The sequence below is a fragment of the Chelonia mydas genome, chromosome 5 (assembly GCF_015237465.2).
Source record: "Chelonia mydas isolate rCheMyd1 chromosome 5, rCheMyd1.pri.v2, whole genome shotgun sequence".
Lineage (NCBI taxonomy): Eukaryota > Metazoa > Chordata > Testudines > Cheloniidae > Chelonia > Chelonia mydas.
Genome location: NC_051245.2, coordinates 40031353 through 40058888, shown reverse-complemented (window position 1 = coordinate 40058888; position 27536 = coordinate 40031353). Strand labels below are relative to the sequence as shown.

Sequence of the window (27536 nt, the reverse complement as noted above, 5' to 3'; positions counted from 1 at the left end):
TTTCTGTTTTGGTTTTGGAGTGAGATTCACCAGTGGTATGGAAGGCCAATAAAAGGCTCTCCATCTCACTTAAGCCCAATAGGGGCTAGCTTGGGGAAATCATGGGCAGAGCAGCCACACAGGAATCTCCATGCATCATGTGTGTGTCACAGAAAGCATCTCCATGTTGGATCTTCACAGGCAGGCACAGAAGGCTATGGCGAGCTAAGGGAGATATACATTTATGTTGATGCAGTGGCCCTAACACCCTGCACGGCTGATGTTGACGTACTTGGGGCAGCTACTACAGTTTATAGACTGAAACAGCAGAAGCAGGAGTGCTATGCAGCAACCACTAATTGGCAAGTGGATTTCACCTCCACAGAACCCAAATACTCAGGCTTTATGAAGGTGTGTGTGTGTGGGGGGGGAGAATTTTACCCTTATTGGAGAGAGCAACTTTTTCTCTTCGTTTATCCTGTAATGAGCCATAATCCTGAGTTTGTGATGACACATTCTGTTACCATGACAAGGATGTGATGTCACAAATTTAGTAATATGGCTTTACTGCAGACTCAAATAGGGAAAGATGGTCTGGGAGGCTGTAGCCCTCATATCAATACAAATAGATGAGAGTTAGCAAACATAAGAAAGATGATTTAATATAGGCATATGTGACAGGTGAATACAGATGTAAATTACGGAAATGATTTATGTTTAAGTTCTATGTATTTTAAAGTATGTCCCATTTCAAGGGCTTGATCCTGCAAGATGCTGAGTTAGTTCAAGTCCCATTGAAGTTGGTGGACAACAAGGCGGTCCTTTAAATCACAGGAGGCACTAGGCAACTTGCAGGATCCAAACTTAAAATCTCTAAGGCAATAGCTCCTAAAATTGTGGTCTGTGGACCACTTATGTTCTGAGGAGCACTTGCTGGTGGTCCGTAGAGAGCTTGGTTTTTCTCATCCTTGTTGTCAGCTGAGAGAAACAGAACAGATGTGAAGGGAAGACTAAATGAAGAGATGTTGTGATTAACTTTTTTTTCAAAAAGGACAAAATTCTCATTACATTAAAGAGAACTGAAAATACAAATATTTCCCCTCTATGTCTTTTTGATGTAAGCAACAGCTGTAGTTCCCACAGGGATGTCACACAGTAGCAAATGAGACAGGAGATGGTCCACAAGACAATATTTCCTTTAAGATGTGATCCATGCTAGGATAAACTTTGGGGAACTGCTGATCTAGGGGTAGATAGCCATAAGGGCAGAAGTTCAGTCTCTTTATTTTGTACATGCAAAATCAACTGTAGGTGTAAAGCAGAGTATTAGCACCTCTAAATACCTGCACCCCAAGTTCAGTTGCAGGTATAAATTTTACAAATGTAAATTGCAGCTGCAAAAGGGATGCTGGTCTCTTGAAAATTTTGCCCATAGTCTGTTACCTTAGCCTCCAAAATGAGATAAATTTTAGCAGGGCAAAAAAAAAGTGTTTTAAGAAATGTAAGAATTCCCCTTATATGAGTTCTGAGTGGTGTGCCATTTTAATACTTCTGAGTAGCTTAATTGGTGATTTCTCTCCCTGCACAGGCTATTTAGCTATTTATAAAACCATATTAAGGCCCATTCCCGCAGTCTTTAGTCATGTAACACTCCCACTGTGTTAGGACTGCAGGATCAGGTCCATGGAATTTCACCCTGGAAGCTCAACCACGGATTATATTCTTTTGATCATTTTGTGTTGTGTCAAACCCTTCTCACTTTACAGAAAAGTCTCAATGAAATGAATAGGATACTATCATCAGTGCTAAATTCCTATCAGCAGCATGATTTGGCCCATAATGATGCTGTGATAAGGATTTGTACATTCCGTAAACTCCAAGACCATACATCTCTTAATTTAAATCCTAACAATGGAGTCTGCATAGACTGTAGTATAACAGTTTGGTGCCTTTGCCCAAAGCTCCATTGAAATATTGTTTAGCAACCAGAAACTTGAATATTATGAAGGTACTTGCTTGAATGGAAGAAATCTAAGAAGACTCTTACCCAGAGATTGCTGCTAGTTTTTGGTGCGCCTGATAGGCCATCTCACATCCTTTGGTTCTAGTCTTTTGCATTTCAGCATTTAGAGACGGACAACTGACGGAGACGTCCCCAATGGAAATGACTAACTCCCGGTATAGAGCCACCAGGGTATTGAACTCCTGAACAAGCTGAAAAACAGATTGTTTACTTACATGAAACATTTAACTAATTGATAAAACAATGGGGCATTTATAAAAACGTTCCTATTTCAAGGCCTGCTCCTATTGACTTCACAGAGAGTGGGATCAAGTCCTTAACATTTAGTAAATGGGTAGGGCCTTCATGTGAGCTACCTTATGTGTACATGTTCTTTTGCAGGAAAGTAATATTCCAACTAAACCTCTGAACGTGTTCGGGTAGTTAATCTTAAATATTATGCAGACATAAATAACGGCTTTTTTTCTCCTGATAGCAAGAGATTATTTTTTATCATAATGAAAGACAAAAATGTCTCCAGAGATGATTCCCATCACTCCCTCTTGTTTCTGATTAGCAACACATTTATGGAGTGGAAAGTACCATTCATTTATGCACTGAAGTCTCTGCTAATTTATTTTGTAATGATTTCCTTCCTGTCACTGACCTCTAACCCAGATTTCAGACTTGAAATTGATCTGAAGTTGTTGGCTGATAAGATGTACTAGAAAGGCACTTTCCACTTAGTATTCCAGAAAGCACTTTGGCCAGTGTGAAATAAACAGACAAAGAAATAGATAAACCTCTCAGCCTTGCCACAGAAATACTCCAACCCGGCATCACACTAGCAGACACATTTGGACACTATTGGATAAATCTTTACATTCACAGCATTGGAAAAATTATTATTTTGTTCCATTAATCTACAATGTGCGTTCTTTTTATTTTAAAGAAACAAAATATATGTTGACTTTGAATGCAGTCATGATCTGCAAGAGATAAAAGCATGAATAAAGGCCACTTGTAGTGGGGAAGAAGGACGTAAAAATCTGGATTTACCTGGATCCTACCAGATCTAGCCAAATTTTTGAGACAACCCACAAATTCTAATGCCTAAATAGAGAGCAAGGGTAGCTGCTCATATTGCACCAAGAAATTCTGGGCTGGGCCCAATGCATCCCTGTGCAAGGGTGCTGTAAAAACCCGTCTCCCGTACCTGGATCCTGCCAATTTTGTCCCCAAATTCCCTAGCATGAATAAGAGAACCGGTTTAGCTGCTTCTAGTGCACCAAAACAATCCAGATCCTCATACATCCTCATACATCTGCTAAAAAACAGATGCAGCACGTGGATCCTGCTAAATTTGGCCTCAAGTCCCCAAGTTCCATGGCCTAAGAGGAGAACAAGTGTAGATGCTAGTGCACAAAATAAAATAATAATAATAATAAATTAATAATAAAACAAATCTGGACCTCAATCCATTGTGGTACAAAGTTCCATCAAAATCTGACACCTGGATTCTGGTGAAGACGGCCAAATGTTGGCAGTTATCACCCCAAAGCCACTGCCTAAATAGAATGCAATGGTAGCTGCTACTATGCCACCAAAAAATCCGGATCCTTGTGCGTCTGGGAACAGCAATAGCACAAAAAGCTGGATTCAGCACCTGGATCCTGCTGGGTCTCAGCAATTTTTGGTCCCAAACTTTTGTTTTTTTAATCTCAAATCTAAACATTCTACCAGCTAAATAGTGCAGCTTCTCCAATTCCACTTCTTCTCTGTTAAGATATTCAAATTTGGGGGATTAGAATGAAAAAAACATTGCTAGATATATGTATTTATAGCGCTGCCGTGACAGCTTGCAATAGGGTCTGGACTTTTTTGGTGCACTCGGAGCTGCTACATTTCCCCCTCTACTTAGACACTTGAATTTGGAGTATTAGGGCCAAAAATTGGCAGGATCTGGCAGGATCCAGATACCCCAGTGCATGTTCCAGTGATAGAGGGCTGAGATTCAGGGTTCAGATTTTTAATGAAAAATAGCATCAGCTCCACCTGTTTTCTAGTTAGTCTCTAATTTGCAGAGTTGGGGCCCTGTATTGCTGAGGTCCAGCTGGATTCAGGTGCCAGGGACAGGATTTTGTGCTGCTGTTTTGCTGGGGTCCAAATATTTAGGGCATACTAAGAGTGACTACCTTAGTGAAGAAATTTTGTGCCGTTACATTTGAGGGGCCAAAAAATTGGATGGATCCAGTAAGATCCTGGTGCTTAATCTAGTATTTTGCTCTGCTAAGGTGTATGGAAGTCCAGATATTTTTGGCATACTAAAAGCACCTCTACTTGTTATCTATTTAAGTGGTGGATTTTAAAGGGTTGGGGCCAAAATTGGCAGATTTCAGCAGAATCTAGGTGCCAGATCGTGATTTTTGCAGCATTGCTAGGCTGAGATGAATCAGGATACAGATTTAATTAGTGCAGTTGGAGTAGCTACACTTGTGATCTTTCTAGGCAAGACATTAGAATTTGGGCGGGTTGGGGCCAAAATTGGGCTGGAGAGAGAGAGAGAGAGAGAGAGAGAGAGAGAGGAGGCGGGGGGGGGGGGGTCGGGGAGTGCCGGAGCCGGGTTTTTGCAGCACTGTTGCAATGGGATGCAGTGGATCTGGATTATTTTGGTGCTCTAGCCGCTGCTACCCTTGTTTCCTAGTTTGCTAATACAATTTTGGGGGTTGAGGGTCAAAAATCTGCAGGGTCCATCAGTTCTCCCCCTCTCGCGGCACATGGTCTGTCTTTGGCCATTACGGCTCGGGCGAAAGGGTGTCCACTTAACCCGGGGCTGCAGTTTTAAAAATAGTGCAGCTGCAAGTGATCGGAATAGACAAGCTGGAGGGGGGGCGTGGCACGACCGCAAACTACGAAAATACATTGGGGGAAAGGAAAAAAAAAAAAAAGCAGCCCTTTGTTTTACCCACCATCTTGCAGTCCTCCAGGGCTCTCTGGGTTTTGTAGGAGCTCTCAGAGCCGCTGCCCCGGCGTTCCCCGTCCCCGCCGGGCAGGGGGGGTTTGCTGATCTGGAAGATAGAGCCGGCGGTCCTGGGGCGCTTCTTGCGCCCATTCGGTGCAGAACTCATGCACACGCATCCACCAAGCAAAAGCAGCTGCACTGATCCCAGCAGGAGCGGGCAAATTTCTCCCCCCACCGGCAGCGGCTCGGCGACGATGAGTCCGAGGAGGGATCCAGAGTCACTTTCCTCTCCCCACACTTCTCCCGTCACAGACTGAAATGCGGCAGCGGCGGCTGGTCACCTTCAGCGTGCAGGAGCGCGGGGCCCGGCAGCATCCTTCCCACTCCAGCCAGGAAGGGGAGCGGGCTCGTCAACTTCTCCGGCTCAGCAGCATGTCAGCCCCGTGCTGGCGCGCTGAGCCCTCCTCCCGTCGGCATCGATTTGCAGGTCGGGCAGATGCAGCCGGGGCTGGCAGCTGGCAGCTGCCATTCAGGAGGGAATTCAGCCTTCCAAACCCGCGCGGCTGCTGCCGGGGCGGCCTCTCCTGGTGTCTTCCCAGAGCGGCGCCAGCTTCTTCATCCCCCCGCCCCGGCCCTGCGGGAGAGAAGGGCCGCGTGTGTGCGGACCGGCGCCCTCTAAGCGTTCGCCTGGCTCCGGTCTCCAAGGGCTCGCCTGGCTGAAGATCCCATCTGAACCCTTTGGTGGGACTGGTTAGACGTAGGGAATCGGGCAGACTGACGTGGTGAGCAACATGGCACATTGATAGGGCGGGAATACTAATGCGATCCATGCGTGCAACTCCCCCTACAGTGTATATATACATTAACCCAATCCCATCCGCCAAGAGCATCGCTTGCAATGCCGTATTACTTCATCGGCTCTAGTATTAGAGAGCAGACGTGTCAGAGTGAAACCCCTTACCCCCTGCCCCTATTTCAAGCCAAGTGTTTATGACATGGATTGTGTAGGTGTCCAGGTCAGCGGCAAAAATTTGAGAGCTCTAATAGCTACTCCCCTAAGCTTGTAAGAGTCACAGCTTACCAACGCTGAGCGATTTGCACCGTGAGCAATCTTACTACAGTTATATCAAAGGGAAAGGGATAACTTTTTGTGTAAGTACAATCAGTTGGATCTAACCGATGGCAGTGACAGTACTATAAAAACTGTCCTTTACCATAATTAGCACACTGCCACATCTGATTTTTTGCAAAGCTCCTGGGCTAATCAACAATCTCGTCACTTATTTAGAGGAAAGGCTTGTCTTTTTAAACAGTCATTGGTTCCTTGATCAAAAATGGGCCCCTGGAATACAAAAACAAATATTCTTGTTATGGAATTTTGCACATTAGAGAAAATGCTCTTAGCTGAGGTTAGGGAGGGGAGATTCTGCAGTGCACAACACAAAGATTCAGTATAGAAAAGATCAACCGTCAAACAACAGTCACAACAGACCTTCTTCCTGGAGGGTAGAAAGCATTATATAAACATTGCTTCTCATTTCCTCTCTACTCCTTGAATCCCATAATATTCCTGCACAATGGGGTGAAGCATGAAACACCCCAGGGAGCGAATGCACTTTCCTTCTCAGAAGGAGAAGGCTGCTATGCTGTGGTAAGATTGGCTCAAATCATCAGCCACATTCCTCCAAAACTAATCAGCCAGCCACCCCGATGCAGGCTACTGCTCTAAACCAATACCTCAGGTGCCAGGCCTGACTACAAACCTGTGCCACGCCATCCCTGTTAGTAGTAATGCAGTAATGGTCACTTCTGAATTTGCCTCACTTGAGGTATTGCACGATAACTTTCTCTACAGTATGAAAAGTAGAATTTTTCATTGTACAATGTGGGATATTTTACATCTTTAAGACCAACAAAGATGCACGTTACAAACTCGGAGCCCAATCCTGCCTCTGAAGATGCAAGTGGAGATTCAAGCACTAGTCTAAGGGACAAGACTGCAGACCTGTTTGCAGGATACACAGAATGGAATGCAGACACCTTTATAGGCTTGTCTACATTCAAATTGTTTTCTTAAAACTTCCCTCCAGTGCTCCTGCCAGGGAGAGCAACAGTGGAAGTGTTAGGATAGACTGGTTATCAGTGGCCCCCACTGTTGTAACCACTGCTCTGAGCAGTGTTTAACGACATTGTGATTATAATGCTGGTGGCTGGTCTATTTTGGCACACTACCAATGTTACTATCACTAGTGGACTTGCCCTGGTTGCAGCCATGGTGGAAAAATTGTAGGGGGAAAAAAAAACTCTAAAGTAGATACAGTCTAAGATGGAGGGCAGCAGCGAACCACAGGCCAAGGACACTGGGCCAAAACCTTACCTTTATTTAATTTATTTATTTTTTACAAGAAGTGCCATTCAACAGCCAGACAGAGCAGAGAGGATCTCTATTTATAAGTGCCATTTGAAAGACAGCCCATTTTCCTTTTCACAATAAACTGCATAATATACTACTGCTGAGGCTACAGGGCTGAGTCAGTGTTGCAGGCCTATGAATTTATGTTTCAAAGGAGTTTAAGTACCATAGCTCAACCCCTGTGTAGTAGTAGTAGTAATAATACTTGGTACTTACTTAGTGCTTTTCATCGGTATATCTCAGTGCTTTAAGGAAGAAGTGGGCAAGTATCCTTATCACCATTTTACAGATGGGAAGAGTGAAGCCTGGAAAGACGTGAGTGATTCGCTCAAGATCACACATTGATTCATTGGGCAGAGCCAGAAAGAACATAAATGTCCAGGCTTCTGTGCCTTTAGCCAGGGGACTACACTTCTTCTCTAGACAACAAAGATATGAAGGCAATTTTTCCTCACACTGTCATTGTTTATTTGTTTATTATACTTTCATAATACAAAGCACCATTTAGTCACATCACAATGAACAGTAAACACACCACCTGGGAGTCACTGGCCAGCAGCCTTCCTACACAATTTACAGTCTTCATGCAGCTTTGAGAAGTGCAGCATACCACATCCTGTCCAGTCAGCCCCATCATCTAATCACCCATGCCCCAGCACCAGACCCTGCAAAACTTGCTTTGTCAATCTTCCTCTGCTCATCTGACTCACTTGTCCCACGAGCTCAAGTTTTCTTCCTCTTGTCATCTCGATGATATCAGGTATCAACTTGGTTATGTTGTAAATTTGTGTAGTTACCGCTTCATTTTTTGCATGCAAGGTATAGCAAAAGCACAGCAATTGCCTGTGGCATTTCAATTCGAAGGCAGAAAGCCTCTTAATGTCTTATTTCCTCTGCATCCACGTCTCACATGCATATAGCAAGAGACTGCCGTAATTTCATTTTACATGTCATAGTAATACCTTTACTAATTCAAATGTGGCTCAGTGTTGCTAGAACAGCATTTGCAAATCCAGTTCTATTTCAGATCTCTAAGTGATGTTTAGCATCCCTTGTAGTCATGCTATCCGGCAATTTGAAGGGCTCAGTGCACTCCAATGCCTCCTCAGATTTGGGTAGGAATATCTTCATTTTTTCAAACAGGCTAAGATGTCACCATTATCTTTGGACCTAACTTCTCTGCTTCCTAGCAATCTTTGCCCTTCTTGCAATGTTCAATCGGATCAGTATCACCGGCAAAGCACAGATGACTAATTTTTCACTCACCAATGGGTACACCATCCTACACTGTCCTTGCAGAAAAAAAAGTACTTATCTTTTCTAAGGAACTTAGTTTCAGCTATTGGAGTTGTGTGTCTGAAGAGCTGGTATATCCAGTGTAAATAAATTAACTATTAGAAATTAATGAGTTTTACTTACTGGACCAAATGAACCCCTAGTGTAAACCCACTGATGTCATTGGGACTACATCGAGGATTAATTTGAACCACTGAATTTATGCAAAATGACATTCTAGATAGTGGCTAGATAAATGGCCAGGGATTCTGATATTTATCTTATTTGTCATAATTTTAAAAAAATATTTACCAGTTTAAAACCATTGAGGTATGCATGTATTTGGCCTATGCAAACATGTTCTTATTACTGTTTCTCGCATTCTCCCTGTATTGTTTCTTCCTATTTTTTGTTGTACCCAATAATTGGCATCTTGTTTTAAGTACTATTTTAACTTTTTGAGACAGAGACTGTCTTTTACTCTTAGTTCATACATCACCTAGCACAAAGTACACTAGTCCTGTTTGGAGTGTCTAGAAGCTGCCATAACACATAATAAAATAATGATGATAACAGGAAATCCAAAAAAGAGTGCATTTTTTTTATTGTATATTTCGTATATAGGGTGAAATCCTGGCCCCATTAAAGTCAATGACTTCAGTAGGCTCACAATTTCACTCATGGAAATTTTCACCATATGAAATGGAGGTAAAAATCAAACGAGACTTTACATTTTAACTTACATTTGGCACAACCTTCATCTCCCCACAATCTATGAGGCATTCGTACCTGATGGCTTATATTTTCAAAGTGTCCCCATTGTAGAATGTATATGAATTGTGCTGTTTTCTGGCTATGTATAAAAATGCTGATTTTGCAATTGTCATTTTTTCTTGGTTTACTCTTGCAGCAGACTTTTGAGATCATCATGGAAAGTTAAGGATTTCATGACATCAGTAAGGTTACTTAGGAGAAGCAGGAAAGACTGAGAAGAAGTCATTCTGAAATGAAGAAAAAACAGGCAGTTCTGTACAGCTTCTTGATTCTCAAAATCTTTGGGGAAGAATTCCAAAACACACTATCAAAGACTGCCTCTGAATAAAAGAAAATGAGGCTCTACTTGAAATTCCTACCAAAAGGAAACAAAATCATCTCCTGAGTAAAGACAGGTATATTTGCAGCAACATGTTTTTCCTGAAATTGTACAGAAACAAATGTTTCCCTGTTATGGGAAGAGGAGAAAATGAGAGGTGTACAGAACCCCATTAAGAGAGATATATTCAGGGTATTATATGGAGTCCTGAAATAGATGAAAGAATGCAAGAAGGCCCTGGTGTGTACAATGAGCTCAAACTACAGAAGTTACAAAGTGTCAGCCTCCTAGTTTATTATTTGTATTATTACCATAGTGCTTTGGAGCCCCAGTCACGGACCAAAACTCCATTGTGCTAGGTACTGTACAAAATAAAAAGATGGTCCCTGCCTCACAGACCTTACTATCTAGGTATAACAAAAGAGACAACAGATAGATATAAACGGGGAGTACAAGGAAACAATGAGGCAGTATTGGTCAGCATGATAGGTAATAGTGTCAGTGCACCAGTGACCTAACCACTGTCAGTTTCTTTGGAGGCATCATATCAGAGGAGAGTTTTAAGGAGGAATTTGAAGGAGGCTAATGATGTAATTTTGAATATGTTTATGGGGAGATCCTCCCAACTGTGAGGAGCAGCATGGGAGAAAGCACAAAGGTGCCTGTTTGAAACTTTAACAAGTGAGCAATGGAGGTTGGTATCACAGGTTGGTTGGAAGTGAGAGTCAACATTTTGAAAGTGAATGGGAGAGGATAAGTGGGTAAGGACAGGCTGTGAAGGGCCGTGAAAATGAAGACAAGTAGCCTATGCTTGATGCAACAGAAAAGCAGGAACCAGTGGTGGGATTTAAAGAAAAAGGTGACATGGTCAAAGCAATGGGCTGAGAGAATGAGCTTTGTAGCAGGATTCTGAAGGGATACGAGTTGGCCAAGATAGCATTTGTCAAGGTCAAGAGAGAAGGATGTTGCAGTAATTGAGATGTTACATAATGAAATTCTGGACAAGAGTTTTAGCTGTATGGATGGACATGAAAGGCTGTATCTTAAATATGTTAAGCAGAAAGAATCTGCAAGACTTAGGCATTGCCTGGATGTGAGGACCTGTAAAGGGGTCTGAGTCAAAGATGATTGCCACATTGCAGATCTGAGTGATAGGCAGGATAGTAGTGGTGCTGTCCACAGTGACTGAGAAAGGAAGTGAGTGGGGGAGGCTTTGAGCGGGAAAGACTAAGGGTATGTCTACACTGCAGGCTTGCTGTATGTCATGCCATGCATTTTTGCCCAACCCCCCATCATCCACACTCAAAGCCCTTAAATACATATCTACTGCACTCTGTTACCTTCACACTGCAAAGTGAGTGGATAAAGGCATGCCATGGGCACCTGGGATCAAGTTTAGATAGTCCTCCACTAGTACCATTCCCACAATTCTCTGTACCAGTATTTTAAGACTTTCTATATATTCACTTCCTAGTCACCTTCTGTGCTCTGGAAGCTACCTACCAGTTAATGTACTCTTGCTGGGCATCTAACCTTTCATTTTTCATGGAGCCTGCTCCAGTCTGTGAACAGCTCAGTCCTGCTCTGCCAAGTAGTTCTGAAGATACCCACCATCCAGCACGCAGGTAGTTGGCTGAAAGGACATACTAGAGTTCTAGTTAACCTCTGCTGTGATTACACCTAGGATCATGATTTCAGGAAGTGCTCCAGAAATGACAGGTTTCAGAGTGACAGCCGTGTTAGTCTGTATTCGCAAAAAGAAAAGGAGTACTTGTGGCACCTTAGAGACTAACCAATTTATTTGAGCATAAGCTTTGAAGTGAGCTGTAGCTCACGAAAGCTTATGCTCAAATAAATTGGTTAGTCTCTAAGGTGCCACAAGTACTCCTTTTCTTTTTGCTCCAGAAATATCCACCTCTGAAAGACCATATCAAACATCATGGACTTCTATGCAATGCAGGGAGTGGATTAAGCACCTGAAGACCATGTACCCCAAGGCCCAGGATGAAAATGGCAGGTCCTGCAATGCCCCCTCTACATGCTCTTTCTATTAAGAGCTTAACTGCGTGAATGCCACTGTCCCAAGCACAGAGCCCATTGTCCTTCATGACATAGTACTGAATGAGGGTGGTCGCGTTTTCATGCAGAGGGAGTGGGAACAGCAGTGAATGTTCCAGTCCCAGGAACAAACAGTAAAGCTAGAAGCCTTGGACTGGCCAGATTGTCCAATAGATGTTCTGATTCCACTTTCCAAGGATCTTTGAGGATGGACTCAGGGAGCAGCCCAGAAAGGGAGCAGTGCAGGGCCAGGAATGAGATCCACACAGCCGCCCACCATCTTAGTTATTGCCACGGGAAAAATTTTGGTTTTAAGAGGGAGGGATTTCGAGGTTACGGCAAATAAAATTGTTATGGAGAATATTGCATGGAATGGGGTGGGTTCAGCTGTGGTTGAGAGCAGAAGACATAACATTCCATAGCTTACTTCCTTCTTGTTTTGGGACTCAGTGCTTGTCCTTCTTGTTTTGTCAGTCAGCGACATGCTGCCTGGGCTTGAGCAGGGCAAAGGAGGGCAGAATCCATCCCACTGATAGTAAGCTTCTGCATCCTAGTTCAGCATCCTGTTAATGTTCACCCTAATTGTCATCCACTCCTGGCAAGTGCTGCTTGATCATTTTTCATGCAGCAGGGCCTCTATTTATTCGGTCAGATTTCTGGGCAGGGCAAACTTGCTAGCACCACCCTAATAACTTACTAATCTTCTCTACTCGCTGACGTGCTGTTCAGTTACCAGACACCAGAAAAATTCTCCTTTGCATGGATAGATGGAATTCCACCATTGGCCTAGGAAACTACTTCCTTTTCCCCATCTTCTAGGGCTTTCCCCGCCTGAAATAATGGTAACGCTGTCCTTGTTAAGACTTCTCTTCACCCTCCCTCTGCTAGATCCAAATTGTTAATTTTTTTAAATTAAATGAATATATAGTTCTTACCACAGTATGTCTGTGGAGTGCCAGTGTTAGCAGGAGACTCTGAACAGAACAATTCACAAAGGAGTAATGAAAGCATTCCAGAAAGATAAAAAATTGCAAACTATGTTCGTGTGTTAACACAGAATGTAAAGTGGGGGAATTTTTTTCCTTTTTCTCCTCAGGACAAAAAAAATAAATATGTGCTTTCGTTGTCTTAGAGGCATTTCCATCTTAGATGGACCTACCCCCCGCATCCAGGACTCCTATGGTCAGGACTATCCATCAGTGGAAGAAATGGATGAGAGCCAGGGTTGAGATATTTGGCAATGTGGAGTGATGAAGTACTGCAGGCACTGGAAAGTGCTGGGGTTGGCTGGGCAACGGACATCTCCATGAACTGGAGTGGACAGGTGTGCTCTGTGTACTCCACCCCAGTACAACCTGCACATATTGTACAGGGCAACATGTTCTGCCCGGGGAAGGAGAACAGGAGGAGCACTTCAGATATCGGCTTCCACTACCATTGAAACAGACAGACAGAAGCTTGGAATTCATATAGTTTCACTGTTCTGCACTGGTTTTCAGTGTTTTACACACATGCTACACACTTGTTAATTCTTATTTGTGAATAAGCAGCTGGCATGCCTGTAATGGCTTTGTAACATTTTTTTCCCTCTTAGTTCTGTTGGTGTTGTTAACAGATTGGTTTGGTTGTACAATAGGTTGTTGTGTGGGAGTTTGCAAAGGAATGAAGAGTCAGGAAGTTGTGTCCTAAGCTTTTAATAATGTTGCAAAATCTCAATATCACATAAATCCTAAAAATCACATTAAACCTACAGTCATATTAAAACCTATAACAAACTGACAGTTTTATAGTAATATAATACAGTCTTGTCACAGGGTGGCTGGTCCTTGAAGGAGAGATGGGTCTGAGCCCCACCTGTGACACAGCCAACTCTCCTACACAGATGGGGAAAATGAAGGTCATGTGACCCAATCAGGCCTCTGGGATAGATAAGGAAGAAAGGCCTGGGAGAGACTTAGGGTGGAGCAGAGCTCTGAGCCTGAGGAGCTTTAGGGAGCAAAAAGGCTCCTGCAGGAGACCCTAAGACACCAGAGGAGACAGTCTAGTGGAGAAAGGACTGAGGTGATATGATGAGATGTGACCTGGCCTCCAAGCATAGGGAAGGCTGGAAGGCTGCAGCCTAGCAGAGATGCCCTGGAGAAAGGGCTATGGTAATGAAGGTTTTGTTTTGAGTTCTGTGTCTTGAAAGACTTTGTTGCCAGCCTGGCTGGAACCAGCAGAGGGGCAATTTAAAGGATTAGGCAGAAGCACAACACAAGTTGTGGAAAGGGGCGCTGTGTGATCCCTTGGCCAACAGGAAAGGATTTGGTCCTGGTGGGCCACTGGAAACCATCTAAAGACTCAGCTAATTAGACCACAGAAGGGGAAATCATGTTTTAAATATTTGGACGGTGGAAAATTACAGGAAGACTCAGGACAGAACTGAAGAGTATGTATGCACCTGCAGCATTATCCCCTACTACATGGAGTTGCTTTGGAAGTGGGGGTCCTGCTACAATCAGTAAAAATTGATTAAAACAGTTCAAACCATTACTGCTACTGCAGCATCACATCTCCTCATGCACATCACCCAGAATGCCAAGAATGAAGGCATACAAGGCATCATTTCCCATGCCCACCTGGACCCAGCCCCAGTGATACTAGAGGCAGTTTATGGTGGCCTGTACCAAGCCTGCAAATCAGCAGCAGCTTGTGACCACTGCATTTGAGAATACTCACCTTTAGCCTTGCACATGTTGTGCAGGATGCAGCAGGCCACAATCATATGGAAATTGTAACTAACTTTGGCCAAGACCCCATTAACTGGGTATAAAGATATTAGATGGAGGTAATGGAGAAGCTACAGTAGCAACATAGAATCATAGGACTGAAAGGGACCTTGAGAGGTCATCTAGACCAGTCCCCTGCACTCATGGCAGGACTAAGTATGATCTACACTTTTCCTGGTAGGTGTTTGTCTAACCTGATCTTAAAAATCTCCAATGATGGAGATTCCACAACCTCCCTAGGCAATTTATTCCAGTGTTTAACCACCCTGACAATTAGGAATTTTTCCTAATGTCCAACCTAAACCTCCCTTGCTGCAATTTAAGCCCACTGCTTCTTGTTCTATCCTCAGAGGTTAACATCAGTAAGAGTATTCAGCAAAGCTAATGCCCATGTGATGGAGCAAAGAGGTAAATGGATAGAAAGTACAGGTGGAAGATAGCAAGCTTGTTGTAGGAAAAGCTGCAATAGTGGAAATTCATGCACCACTGTAGTCACCTGATCTTTTCAAAATGCGGTCACTACTGAGGCTGGCTAACCTGTCATATTAGCATATGCAAACTGATAGTGACTATGGAAATCATCCCAGTACAGATCATGATAGTTTGCGGCATCATGCTTAGGCTGGCAAAAACGTCATCTTTCCCTTTCCAGGCTATGTTAATGTCTCTCAAGAGACTGTTAAAGACACCTCAGTCATGTCTTGAGGATACCAAAGACTCTTTCTGGTACTTATCTTGTTGCACTATTTCTCTGCTAGAGTCAGAGGATGGGTTACAGAGGTCATGAGCCAGATGTGCCTGGGTAAGATGTAAATGAAAGGATTTACCCTTGTTACACATTGCAGCATTATATCAATATATATGGATTTATGTATAATGTGCCTTTGGCAGCACTCAACAAGCAGCCAACCTACCAGGACCATACCACCAGCAAAGAGCCTTGGAAAGTTCTGAGTGTCCTAGGACTAAGGTGTTGGGATTGGAATCTGGGAATAGGTCAACATAGCAGCAGAAACCTTTCTGGCACTGTAACCAGTCACCATACTCATAAAATGAGTGGATTTCCTATTTTCTTGCAGGCCACATTATGCAGCCTGGGTGCCCACAGCAAAACATGCATACTAACCACTGGATCCAGAACAGATGGGAACAGTAACATACAATAGATTCCTGCCTTATCCACTATCTCACCTTTTTTGCTTGTTCCTTGATTCCCTCCCTGGCAGCTGCTACTACTTTTGCATAGGAGCCATGAGAGGACTGAATGAAGACCATATTGTCTTGTACCTCCAAGTTAATCGAACCACAATTAATCTGCATACACCAAAGATGGCTTGGCAAAATCCCACATGATTCTGAAGATAGGCTGGGGAAGTCTATTTTAGTGACTCATCCTCAAGCCAGCCTGTTTGTGCACACCCATCCTTTGGTGGTCACAGGCTGTGGGTACACCCAGCCTCAAATACCCTCCCATTTCTCCCTTGTGTCCCAAAAATAAACACCCATTGGAGAGTTGTGTACAGGTCTGTGAGCTTCTGAAAGTTTGACCATATAGGACTCTATAATATCAGTGAAATCCCAGAAAATGGCAATAAAACCACATTCTCTACTTTCAAACTGTGTAAATGTAATTTGACCATTTCATTTATCAAAAATCGGTACCATCATCAAAACTTACTGATTATGGTGCACTGAGAGGTCAAAAGAAGGAAGAATCCAGAAGTTTCTAGTGTTGGGGGGGAAAAAAGTTGCAGCATTGCAAATCTTAAAGTAGAAATTGAAAATGATTTCTGACACCAAGATCAAGATCAGTTTATTATGAAATAAGCAGGGAGGAAAGTAGACCACAGGAGCCCAGTTTAGCCCAAGGTATAACTCTACAGTAGTCAATGGAGCTGCATGTGCTTACATTAATTAAATATGAATTTATCATTAGTTCCCCTTTTATAAGATAAAAAAATCAAAGAGAAAATAAAACAGTGTATAAAAATTAAAATGTAGTACAGATAAACTTCCATGTTAATTTATATAGAACACAATCTGGAAAAATTAAACCTTACATATAAAAGACTTTTGTAACATTCACAGAACAAAAACAGAATCCAGTGGTTTCAAACTATAGTTTTTCATGTACCTCATTTTCATTTTAAGGACTTAAACACATTTTAAAAGCTAACTGTTAATTGGTTAGTTTTAGGTTCTTTTGGATCCTGATGACTGATATATCTAATGACATATTTCATTTAAACGATCATGGGCAGTTGTCAATAAAATATTAAAAGAAATACGGCAGTGCAATAAATCTGCACGTTGCTTACAGAGCAGAGATGATTAAACTTTCAAAGAGGCAATAACAGAATCAACAAGAGCAGTATAAGAATCTGTATAAAATAGAACAAATAATGAAATAAGTATGAAAAGTGGTGGTTTTCTGATACAGCAGTTGGACAGAAGTGTGGGCGAATACAGCTCTGCCCAAAAAAATGTTTGTAAAATTACTATTTTTTAAACATACTGATGCAAGCCTACTCAGAGAATGCCGTGTTTTGGCTGTGTTATATGGACAGATTGTTTGGTGGCCATCTAGAGTAAATAGTTTTATTTATTACAGGTATGAATTGCACCCTCTGTACAGTTCAGGGTACATGTACTTAATTTAGTAAAAACACATGCAAGCCTGCCACTTCTCAGAAGCAAAAGAATAATGTCTAAATCCCAAACCAATCTTTCTCCTCCCTACTCTTTTCAGAAAAATGTCTGGGGTAAGATATGGGCTTTGCACTATACCCTAAAGGAAAACAAGGTTAGGCTCTGAACCAGCTAAGAAAGCAGTTCCAGAGTCAAAGGCCCTCCACTGAGAACACCCAAGTACCAATCCTTTGATGTTACCATCCGGGAACTGCTAGTTTAAGTGCTCCAAATGTCTTCTATTACAGTGGCTACTCATGGAGAGGGGTGGTCTCTCAAGTAACCAGGATTCAAGACATATTAGCTTTGACATAGACAACAATGGAACAGTGCTGCTGATATCTGCAGATCAGAGATGCCAAGTAGGAGCCACTGCTAAATGAAGCCATGAAAAGCTCATAGCACTTGGAAATGGGCTGGGAAAAGACTCAATCCAAAGCTGCTGAATGAGTGCTGTTGACACAAAGTCTATCCAGATGCCCAAGGATCTATAAGGAGCTCTGTGAACATACCCTTCAACAGTGAACTTGTAAAGAAAGAAAACATTTAGAAATTTTTTTAAAACTGGGGTTTAATTTTCCCCCTCAAGTTTAATCTTAAAGGAGAAGTCTAACAGGCAGCAAAATACATCAGCATGTACAGGAGCAATTCAGAGCTCTTCTGGTATTTACCTACCCTGTCAGCAGGAGTAGAACTCTGCATAAAATTGCGGAGTAAATTCTGGTCACTGATTGTGGCAAGTGTGGCTTGTTAACTTGCCAAGGATATGAGAGGAGGGCATTATCCTCTTGACCATAGGGAACTACAAAAAGAGAAAAGTGGATCATTCAGAAATCCCTCAGAAGAGCCAGGCTTGTGGAAAAGCTTAAGCTGAAATTTGTATTTGGCTAATATATGAATTACCAATACAGCCAAAATCCAAGAAAGGGTAAGTGTGATCTTATACAGCATTGAAGACTGGTTACAGCAATGTGGGAATGTAACCTCCTCACATGAGGAAAATGGACGTAGGACCAGATGCACAAAGGGAATGAGGCATGGCAACAATCAGCACTGGAATGCCTAACTTTTATGTTCCTAGGAAATCACAGAAAAAACTATAGAGCCACAAAACCTCAGTTGGCACCTAGATTCCCTATACAATGCATGGGGAGAGATAGGTGCCTAAGAATGGGATTCACAAAAGCCAGCACACTAGGCAGAGGGTGCCTGAACTGGCCAACGGGAGATGCCCATGAAAGAGCTGTGTCCTGAGCTCTGCCCCCTCAAAGTTGGGTGCATAGGTCTCTTCTTGTGAGCCACAGCTGGGAACCCTCTCCTAGAATCAGGCAGTCTAGACACCTAAGTAGTTTCTTGTGAGAATGAGCTAGGGCCCTCCAGCCCCTCCTCCCCCCACTCACACAAAACGAGTGGAGGAGGAGGTGCTTGTGCCTATCACAGAGGTTCTAGTCCAGTGATTAGAGCACTCGCCTAGGTTCCATTCACCCCTTAGGAAGAGGGAAAGAAAAGAGTTGCACAGGGGTCTTTCACCTCTCAGGAGAGGTGTTCTGCCCGCTGAGCTATGGGATATTCTGTTGTGGGCATCTCTCCTGTTGAAACTGCTCCACTATGTATAAATAATTAAAGAGTTGTTGGAGCTGGGAGAATGTACTCTGAAGCCTTGTCTACCCTACAAGTGATCAAAGCTACACAATTTGAATTACATGACTAGTGTAACTCAAATCGACGTAGCTTAGATCTACTTAGCCCGGGGTCCACACTACACAAAGTCGACTCCCCCTACTCTTCTTGATCTGGTGGAGTATGGAGCCAATGGGAGAGCAATTTGTGGTTGATTTAGCAGGTCTTCACTAGTCCCGCTAAATAGACCGCCGATGCATCAATTGCTGCTCATCGGTTCCCCGGTAAGTGTAGACAAGCCCCGAGTCTCCTACCTCCCAGGTGCTGGCCTAACCAACCTGCTACAAAGTCACTCATTTTCTCTCTTTTTCTGGCCCAGTGACTCTTATTTATATGCAGTGGAACAGCTTCAACAGGAGAGATTGAGCACAACTACCATGTCAGGCCCAATAGGTGTTCCTCTGCCTGTCTTTCCCTGGTTTGTGTATTGTGCTCGGGTTTACGTGGGAGACAGGGTTTAGAGTGAGGAAACATTGTGCCTCGGTAACTTTTACAGCAAAAATTTAGGCGCCTACAGTGTTAGGAAGCAGCCAAGGGGATTTTGTGGGGTGCCAAAAACTGGGATTTAGGTGCATAATTCCTTGTATGGATATGGACCTTACTAACAATTGAATACAAGGTATTCAGCTTAAGTGAGCTAACATACTAAAAAAAGTAATTAAACTTTGTTATACAAAATAGACAAATGTTTTAAAGTTCCTACTGCTGATTCCTATGAACAAATTGTTTTCCTAAGAATTTTATATGGCAAAGTACTGGGATAAAAACACCTCTCTGTGACTTGCCATTCACACTATTTATGCATATATGAATGTTACATAATAATTTAGAGAGGGAATGTATGTAATATTTCAGTTGTACATTGGTGTCTTAAATAAGCTAAGGTACAGTAAACCTTGCCAAAGTTTGCTAAAGGATAAGGCAGGCTCAAAAGTATATCAAGGACATTGAAATGTGACAGTGTGTGTATAGTGTAGTTAAGCAGATATGACTGTGCTATTGTAAAGACGACTTAAAAGAAAACTGAAAGGTAGTGACCAGGAGGTAACCTAGGAAATAACTCAAGAAAGAAGATGCAAAAGCTTTGACAAAATTTTACATTCTCCAGATAAGGAGATGAATGAACACCTCAAAATTAATTAAGTCATCATGTATCCAGGAGTGAAAGTAAAATTGAGCTCTTTCCGGTACAGGGCCGGCTCCGGCCCCCCCAGAAGGGGCAGGGCCTCGGGCAGAAGGGGCGGGGCTGGGGGGTCTGCACTGCCTGGCCCACGCTACCCGGGGCTCCAGCAGCGATTTAAAGGGGCCGGGGCTCTGGCCGCCCGGGAGTGGGGGGAAAGGGGCAACGACGTTAAAGTGCTGCCACAGGGTCCTTTGCTTCGCTTTAACATCCCTGGCCCTTTTGCGCCCCGCATTGGCGGCCCTGCCGCGTCATCACTGCCTCTTTTGCACTCTCCCATCAGCGGCCCTGCCGGTAGGGACCCAGCAGGGCCACCAATGGGGGCGCAAAAGAGGCAGCAACGTTAAAGCGCAGCACTTTAAAGTCAGCAGTACAGGCTGGTACGGGTGGCCACTTTTTACCAGTATGCTATACCAACCCGTACCACCTTACTTTCACACCTACAGGTATCATCAAGGCTTTGGAAACCATTCCGAACCCTCCTCTGCCTGCTAAGTGAGTTTGGCTTTTGTGGATCTGTCTGTCGAGGCTTTATCAAATTTGTGCTCTCCTGCATGTAGTCAGTGAAAAACACTAGCTAGCTATACACTGGGGGAGAGGAGTGGTACTGTAAACAAGCTTTACCCACAATACTAATGTATCTTTCTGATAAAATGATCATATAAGATAGAGTTAATGTTTACATATAAATTATTATGCTTCTGATTTAATACTCCATTGAGATGAATAGAAACAGATCATATCCCTCTTTGAGTTATTGTTTTGGGCTGTTAGTCTGATGACTCAATTATTTTTCACATTTAGAAGGTTATTTTCTTAACCATGAAGGCTAAAGAATTTTATTTTTTAAATAAAAGCTTAAATCCAGCGGAAACTAATGTGGCCTCCATAAAAGTGTCGATACAGCACACCACAAATACTGGCCCAATCTGTCTTTTGTACATGGTAAAGGCAACATTACTGATTACTACATTGAGACTGTCTTGTGGGCTGAGTCAAGTGATCCGTGAACTTCTTATAAAGAGGCTTGGGCCCCCATCCTGCAAACACTTACACACATGCTAAACTTTACCGCCATAAGTAGTTCTATTGAAAGCATACGTGAACGTGAACATTGGGAAATCATGCACTGCTGGTGTCTATGTGGTACCTTTTCTTAGGACTGTTGCCATCCTTCATCTACGAGAGATGGTGAGAATTGCAGGCTACGATGGAGATGGTTTCCAATGTCTCATGTGACTGAATAGTCCAATCTGAGATTTTCATGATCTCTGGCAGTTATTGCAAATGTATGTATCTTGGTTGGGAGCTGCTTCCTTCCTATGGGCTCTTTTCTCCTCAAGCTGTAGGAGCCAGCTCCTGTCATGGATTTTGATGCCCTGATAGAGAAGATGATACCACTTGTTATGATCACTTGCCAAGATTTTCCATTGGTGAGGATCAATTCCAAATTCCTTTTCTTAGGACAAATTGAGGAATTTATGCTTCTGGGCTATCAACCCACTCATTTTCACAGACACTAAAAATTCACACTTTTAAACTGCAAGAGAGAAAATTTGCTCAAGTCCTACTAAGTTTTGATCAAGGGGGAAGCAATTTATGTAAATTTCACTTAAATATTCTGTATTTCTTTGTGTCCTATCATCTGCTTATAGTTGTATCCAGATTGTGAAAATGAATGAGATATCCCTTGATTTTTCTGATTTCTAGAGATTAACAATCTACAATTTAATCTTTTTTTTGGCTATGTTCTAAAATATATGCAATAACTAGTAAAATATGTTAAACAAGCTGCAACAGCTCACTCCAGCCTGTCTTTTTTTTACATTCCCAGATGGCTAGCAAGTGTGGTGATAAACGTTGCTGCAAAATGAAGCCATAAAACTGGTACTACAAATTCATATTTATTAAAATTATTTTTGGACCAAAGTGTTCTATGCCTGGTCTCTGCTGTAAGATTAATTTTCTGGAGAAAATCAGTGCCATTTTTGTTCAGCCATTTTTCAATTGTATGTGTGTGTAATGCACTTATTATACTACCATTTTTTTTGTAATTAAGATAGCTCAAAACAAAGGTAGTCCTCAGTTAGAGGTAGTTTGCTAGAGAAATTTTTTTAAAAAGCATTTATTTTCACTACTTTAATTACATTTATTGTCAAAGGTATTTATAAAATGCTTGCTAGTATTATCTTATTATTTTGATGAGTTTGCAATTTTCATGGTTAAACAACTTCTGGTTTTAGTTGTAACCTGAGCAAATTTGATATACATATCATTGGGAAGCAATACATATGGATTATCAAAAAGTCATTTTAACAGCCATTTTCATACTATCACTGCCATTTAATGAAGGCTTAAATATTTTTCAATCAGCTCTGTCTAACCCTTTGTTCTACAGGCATAAACTCAGAGTGGTAGTGAAATTATTTAGATTCATGCCACATAAGAAAGTGAATGCAATCACTGCAGGATTCTGCTGTAGGATATGCTGTAGAGTGACATGGTGAAAGTCACGTAACCGTTCTTTTGTTAAGCTAGTTGGCAGGGCCGGGGCGGGGGCGGGAAAGAGGGCAGAAATCCTCCCATGACTCTAGATAGTAAGACCTTTGAAACAGGAGGCCTTTCAAAATAGGTCACTATAAACAGCCTGTTATTTTACCTTTAGGGTACCCGCTCCTGCCCAGACATAGCATTGCAGGGGACTTCACTGCTCTCACCTCCCTCTGGTGGCTGCTTTCTTGGCCATGATAACCAGTCCCAGGCAGCGTCTTCCCCCAACTCCCTCACTGGGAGTGAGTCTTCTGTGGCTCAATCCTCCAGGTAAGTCACCTAACAGTTCAGTCCTCTTTTGGGGTAACAGAGTCCCAGTTGGCATAAACAAAAAGCTTTCGCACCGCACTGAGGCCCAACTCTGAACCAAAGGTCCTTCACCTCTCTGGGGCTCAACTTCAATACTTCATCAGGTCAGTGTGCTGACCCCACGACTTTGCCCTGACGAGAGTCGACTCAAACTGGCCTTCGGCCCCTTGTGGGCTTTATCTCATTCCCTGAGCCTCACAGACCCTAGCCCAGGGCTCCCCTCCACTCTAGGGCCCCGCCACAGGAGTTAACCCTACTCCTGCAGCAATGCTTTCTGGCCACAGACAATCCCAAAATACTGGCTCTTCCTCTAGGCCCTTTGCAAGGGAGTTTCCTCTCCTTTGCTTACCTATTCTCCTCAACTTTGTCTCTATCTTTGTTTTTTTGGTGCAGCAGCCTCACCATACGAGGCTATGACTGCCACTTTGTTCATTCATTTTTGGCAAGTTCCCCACCCTCGTCTCGGTCCTTTCACTCAATCTAGTATCCTTAAGGAAATGCAGGAAGAAAGACCTTAGGGAAAATAAAAATTACTTGTCAAATACCTAAATTCCTGATGGAAGTAAGTAGGGTTATGTGTGGGGTGCTACTAGGATTGTCTGAGGATGATATCAAAAAGAATACAGGTGAATATAAAGTATTGTTTGTTAAATGGCTTCTTAGTAAGAGAGAGGAGAAAAGCAGCCATTATGTGTACATTCTATCAGTAGATCTCTCCACCTTGCAGTGTTTTAGCTGTTTGTATGTCACCATCACGTTGCTTTATGCATTCTGCCATTTTCGGGAGTTAACATCTCCTATTTTCATAGTTTCTGTCACTGACTAGACAATTATAAAATGTTGACTTTAATCCTATTTTCATTCTTCATAACCCTATACATTCCTTCTTCAAATCCTGATATCAAGTATTTTTTTCTTTTTGCTGGTCTGAGACCATTCCTCATCCCCTGCTTCTTCTCTTTCATAGTCCAAGGCAACTTCCCCTACCCATCAGTTTCAGTGGTCAGCCTCCTTTCCGCTGGGGGTCAGCTGCAGCCAGCCCAGTCACCAGGAGCCTCTCTAAGCCACCACAACAGCTTCCAGCTTAGTCTAGCCAACTCAGGCAGTCTCGCTCAGTCCAAATAGCTAAAACTCCACTCAACCTTCCAGCCAGCCTCCTCCTCAACTGAGCTCCCTCAGCTCATTATAGAGCCTCCTTTGGCCAGGTGGCAATTAGTTCAGTCACCTTCCAGGTGTGGAGCACGACTAGTCAGGGTTCTTTCTCTTGCCTTGCAGGTGATGGGGGATCACCCCATCACAGTCACACTTAATAGGTCTTATTTTAATGGGATGTTTTTAAGTGGTTCCATGTATTCACGCCTGATTCTCAATACCTCCTGAGTAAAATTAACATGATCTAACTTGCATCCACAAGTAAATAAATAATTTGTGCCACCTTCGCTGTTAGTACTAACAGCAGCCTGCAAAGGCAACAAGTTTCATTGAATCATAGAATATCAGGGTTGGAAGGGACCTCAGGAGGTCATCCAGTCCAACCCCCTGCTCAAAGCAGGACCAATCCCCAATTTTTGCCCCATATCACAAACGGCCCCCTCAAGGATTGAACTCACAACCCTGGGTTTAGCAGGTGCTGACTAAAGCTGCACATTTTTTCGATGAATAGTCTATTCCATGGAAAGTGCCGTTTGGGGTCAACCAAAACTAGTCATGAGTTTGGATCAAATTCAACTAAAAATTTGGACTGGGAAAAAAAAAGGAAAAAATAAATTTGAAAAGGTCAAACTGGTTTGCTTTGCCATTTCAGAGACAAAACGGGTTGACTTTTTGTTTAGAATGATGTTTCATTTAGAAAGTTAGCTCCATTTATTTAAAAAACAAAAAGAGGGGTTAAAAACACCCAAAAACTAAACAAAAAACCCAACTTTTCCTAGGGTGAACGAAATGTTTTATTGATCTCAAAACTAAATCTTTTCCATTTTGATTTCAGTGGAGAAAAATTGAAAAATTTCCATTCTGGGTTGACCTGAAATGCAATTTGGATTTTTGTTGTTGTTGTTGTTCAGCCTCTGAACTGAAAAATCAATTATTCACTCTGCTTTAGTGCTGACACTAGTGTTTCAGAGAGGACACAGCTCTAGCTTCTGCCATGGCTTGGGAGAGGATTGCCTACTTTCTCTGATCTCTGAGTGGCATTGTGAAGGACCCTTCAATTCTGGTCCCCTATTATTGTGTGTGAAGCAGGGGAGGGATAATAGCGTCCATGTGAGGTGCTACACATAGGCACCTGGCTGAGTGTGGGAGTGAGGGGGAACCATGAGGGTAGCACCCGGAGATGTTCATGGCCTTCCAGCTAAAACACCAGGGGTCCCGTGAGAGCCACAGCAGCTTCTCTCCCCCCTCCCACCAGACCACATGAATCTAGTGGGCTTGGCCCGTCCCCTCCCCCGCCCCTCTGGGAGTGGGTGTTCAGGCGCCATCTTGCCCTGCTGGGGATGGAGCCTTTGTTACCTCAGGAGCAGGGCGGCTCCCCATTTTCCACTGCAGCTGGGCCTGGGGACAAGGACAGCCCCAGCCCCTGCTCAGAGCTCCTAGACGAGAGCCAGAGTGACCTAGTCATCCTCCACTTCAACGATGTGTATGAGGTGGAGTCCAGGCAGGAGGAGCCGGTAGGAGGTGCTGCCAGGTAGGAGCCACTCCTGGCCCAGCCCAGATACTGAGATGTGTGGGTGGGAGGGAATCGCAATCCCCATTCCCCTCCCGGGAAGGGAGGGAGGGTGAGAAACACCCTGTCTCTCCTGGGGTGCGTGAGGGCAGGCATGGCTGCCCCATCTTACAGGGAACGAACATGTTTGATAGCCCCATGCATTCCCACCCCCTGACTGGAGCCTTGACCACATTGCAGGGCTGAAGGAAGGCAGTCGGCGTAAGGCTGTAGTTCCACCTCTCTGCCACACAGGGCTCCTGTGGGACCTGATGAGCAGGTCTACAAGTGGCCTCTCTGCCTTTCCTGTTGCTGCTTCCTCTGCTAGATCCCAGCAGGCTAAGAGCAGGTGGGAGAAACAGGCCGTAGCTACCCACTCATCCTTCTATCCCAGCCACTCCCAACGTAACCCCATCTACCCTCCAGGCAGCACCCAAACACCCTAGATTCCTACCCTCAGCCCAGATACTCCAGCACCCATGCACTACAGCAACCTCAGCATCCTTCAGACACTCCAAAACAACACCCTCAAGTACCCACTGATCCAAGCATTCCCAGACACCTTCCTGCACCCACCCACCTACCACGCACTCCTAGGTACCCTCATTTTCCCCACACATCCAGAAACCCACCCAGCCACAGCTGCCTAGTTTTGTGTTACTCCATGTGTAACTTCTGGTCTGAGTGTGGACCATAAACTGAAGCTTATGGTTATTTGCAAATAATTTCATTAAATAATTTGCACAAGATGTCACACACAGAACTTACACAAAGTTTGGCAGCTGTGAGGGGTGGGTAAAAGCCAGGAAATATCCTTTCCCTTCCCCCCTCTCTTTCTGGGTTATGAGATGCAAGGACTATCCATTCCTTCCCCCACCTCCCCTGTTATACGAGGGAGCTACGGAAATAACTCTACTTGCACCCTCAATGCTGACATAAAATGTTTGTGGAAGAGGTGGACTGTAAGGGAAAGTACCTGCATCCCTACCCCCTCTCACAGTTCAGGGCAACTGCACCTATACTCCCCCCTCTGTGGTCCACCGGCAGCACCCAGCCTTAGCAACCAGCTCGTCAGCCATCACCTCTCTTGGGTAGAGACCCCAGTCTCCCTTCCTCTGGGCTGGGGTTTCTCCAGGCTGCACAGTTCCCTGCCTAAATAAGATATTCCCAGCAAGTCAGACTGCTTAAACAGGCCAGTATCTGCACTGTGCATTCTCTTTGAAGACTCTGAACAGCCTAATGGCCTAAAATTATAAGTTATAGCACAACTCTTTATAAGCAAACATTTAGTCTTCAGATGAAAGCATTACAGAGAAACCATCTTTAAAAAAGTAAAAGAACCTACACATATGCTAAATATCTTACCAGAGGTCACCCCCTCTCTGCAGCTCTAACCTTGGGCTCTGGTAGGTGTCAGTTGTTCAAAACCCACAATTGGGTTTTCTCTGGTTACAAGTTCATAACTGTGTCAGATTCAGAACCTCCAAGAATGTTCAGTCTTTTCCTTTATATAGCTTGGGCCTTTAACTTTGGCCTCATGTAACAGGTGATCAGTAGACAATGGCTTACACCTCAGGGCATAGCTTCAAAAGGCTGGGTATTTGCATAACCAAAGGTGGGATATTTGCATTCACTTCCCCTAGATATTCCCCAGGAAAACTGCTTAACACATTTTCTTTTAAGAGTCCATTCTTTTCTGGCATATTGTTCAGTGTAGTCCTTTGAACCCCAGGTATCATATCTGTCACATCTGCCCCCTTGAGAGGTTATATACAATCCAGGCCCCCAATAATACATAAACCCTTCTTTTAATACAATGGACCCCGAAGATACTTAAGCCTAATTCAATAGGATTTCCCATGTACATTGCAGGAAATT

General features: G+C 43.4%; 1 protein-coding gene and 2 long non-coding RNA genes across 4 annotated transcripts in view; 1 reads left to right on the top strand and 2 right to left on the bottom strand.

The window, feature by feature from the left end:
- Positions 1-9503, bottom strand: part of LOC102946609 (regulator of G protein signaling 7 binding protein) — an 80705-nt gene extending 71202 nt beyond the window's left edge. For both annotated transcript variants that reach the window (XM_007055356.4, XM_007055357.4), the window contains exons 1-2: positions 4951-9503; positions 2027-2193 (exon numbers count right to left, since the gene is read on the bottom strand). In XM_007055356.4, the coding sequence (XP_007055418.2) occupies positions 2027-2193; positions 4951-5109 (326 nt within the window). In that variant the 5' untranslated portion in view covers positions 5110-9503. The remainder of the gene's footprint in view (positions 1-2026; positions 2194-4950) is intronic.
- Positions 5625-12899, top strand: LOC122465975. The gene is made up of 3 exons (XR_006291138.1): positions 5625-5725; positions 9542-9800; positions 12879-12899. It is a non-coding gene; the product is annotated as an uncharacterized LOC122465975 (long non-coding RNA).
- Positions 12900-17867: 4968 nt separating this feature from the next.
- Positions 17868-27128, bottom strand: LOC122466050. The gene is made up of 3 exons (XR_006291266.1): positions 27024-27128; positions 21249-21477; positions 17868-18040 (listed from the first exon to the last, which is right to left on the bottom strand). It is a non-coding gene; the product is annotated as an uncharacterized LOC122466050 (long non-coding RNA).
- Positions 27129-27536: the final 408 nt, after the last annotated feature.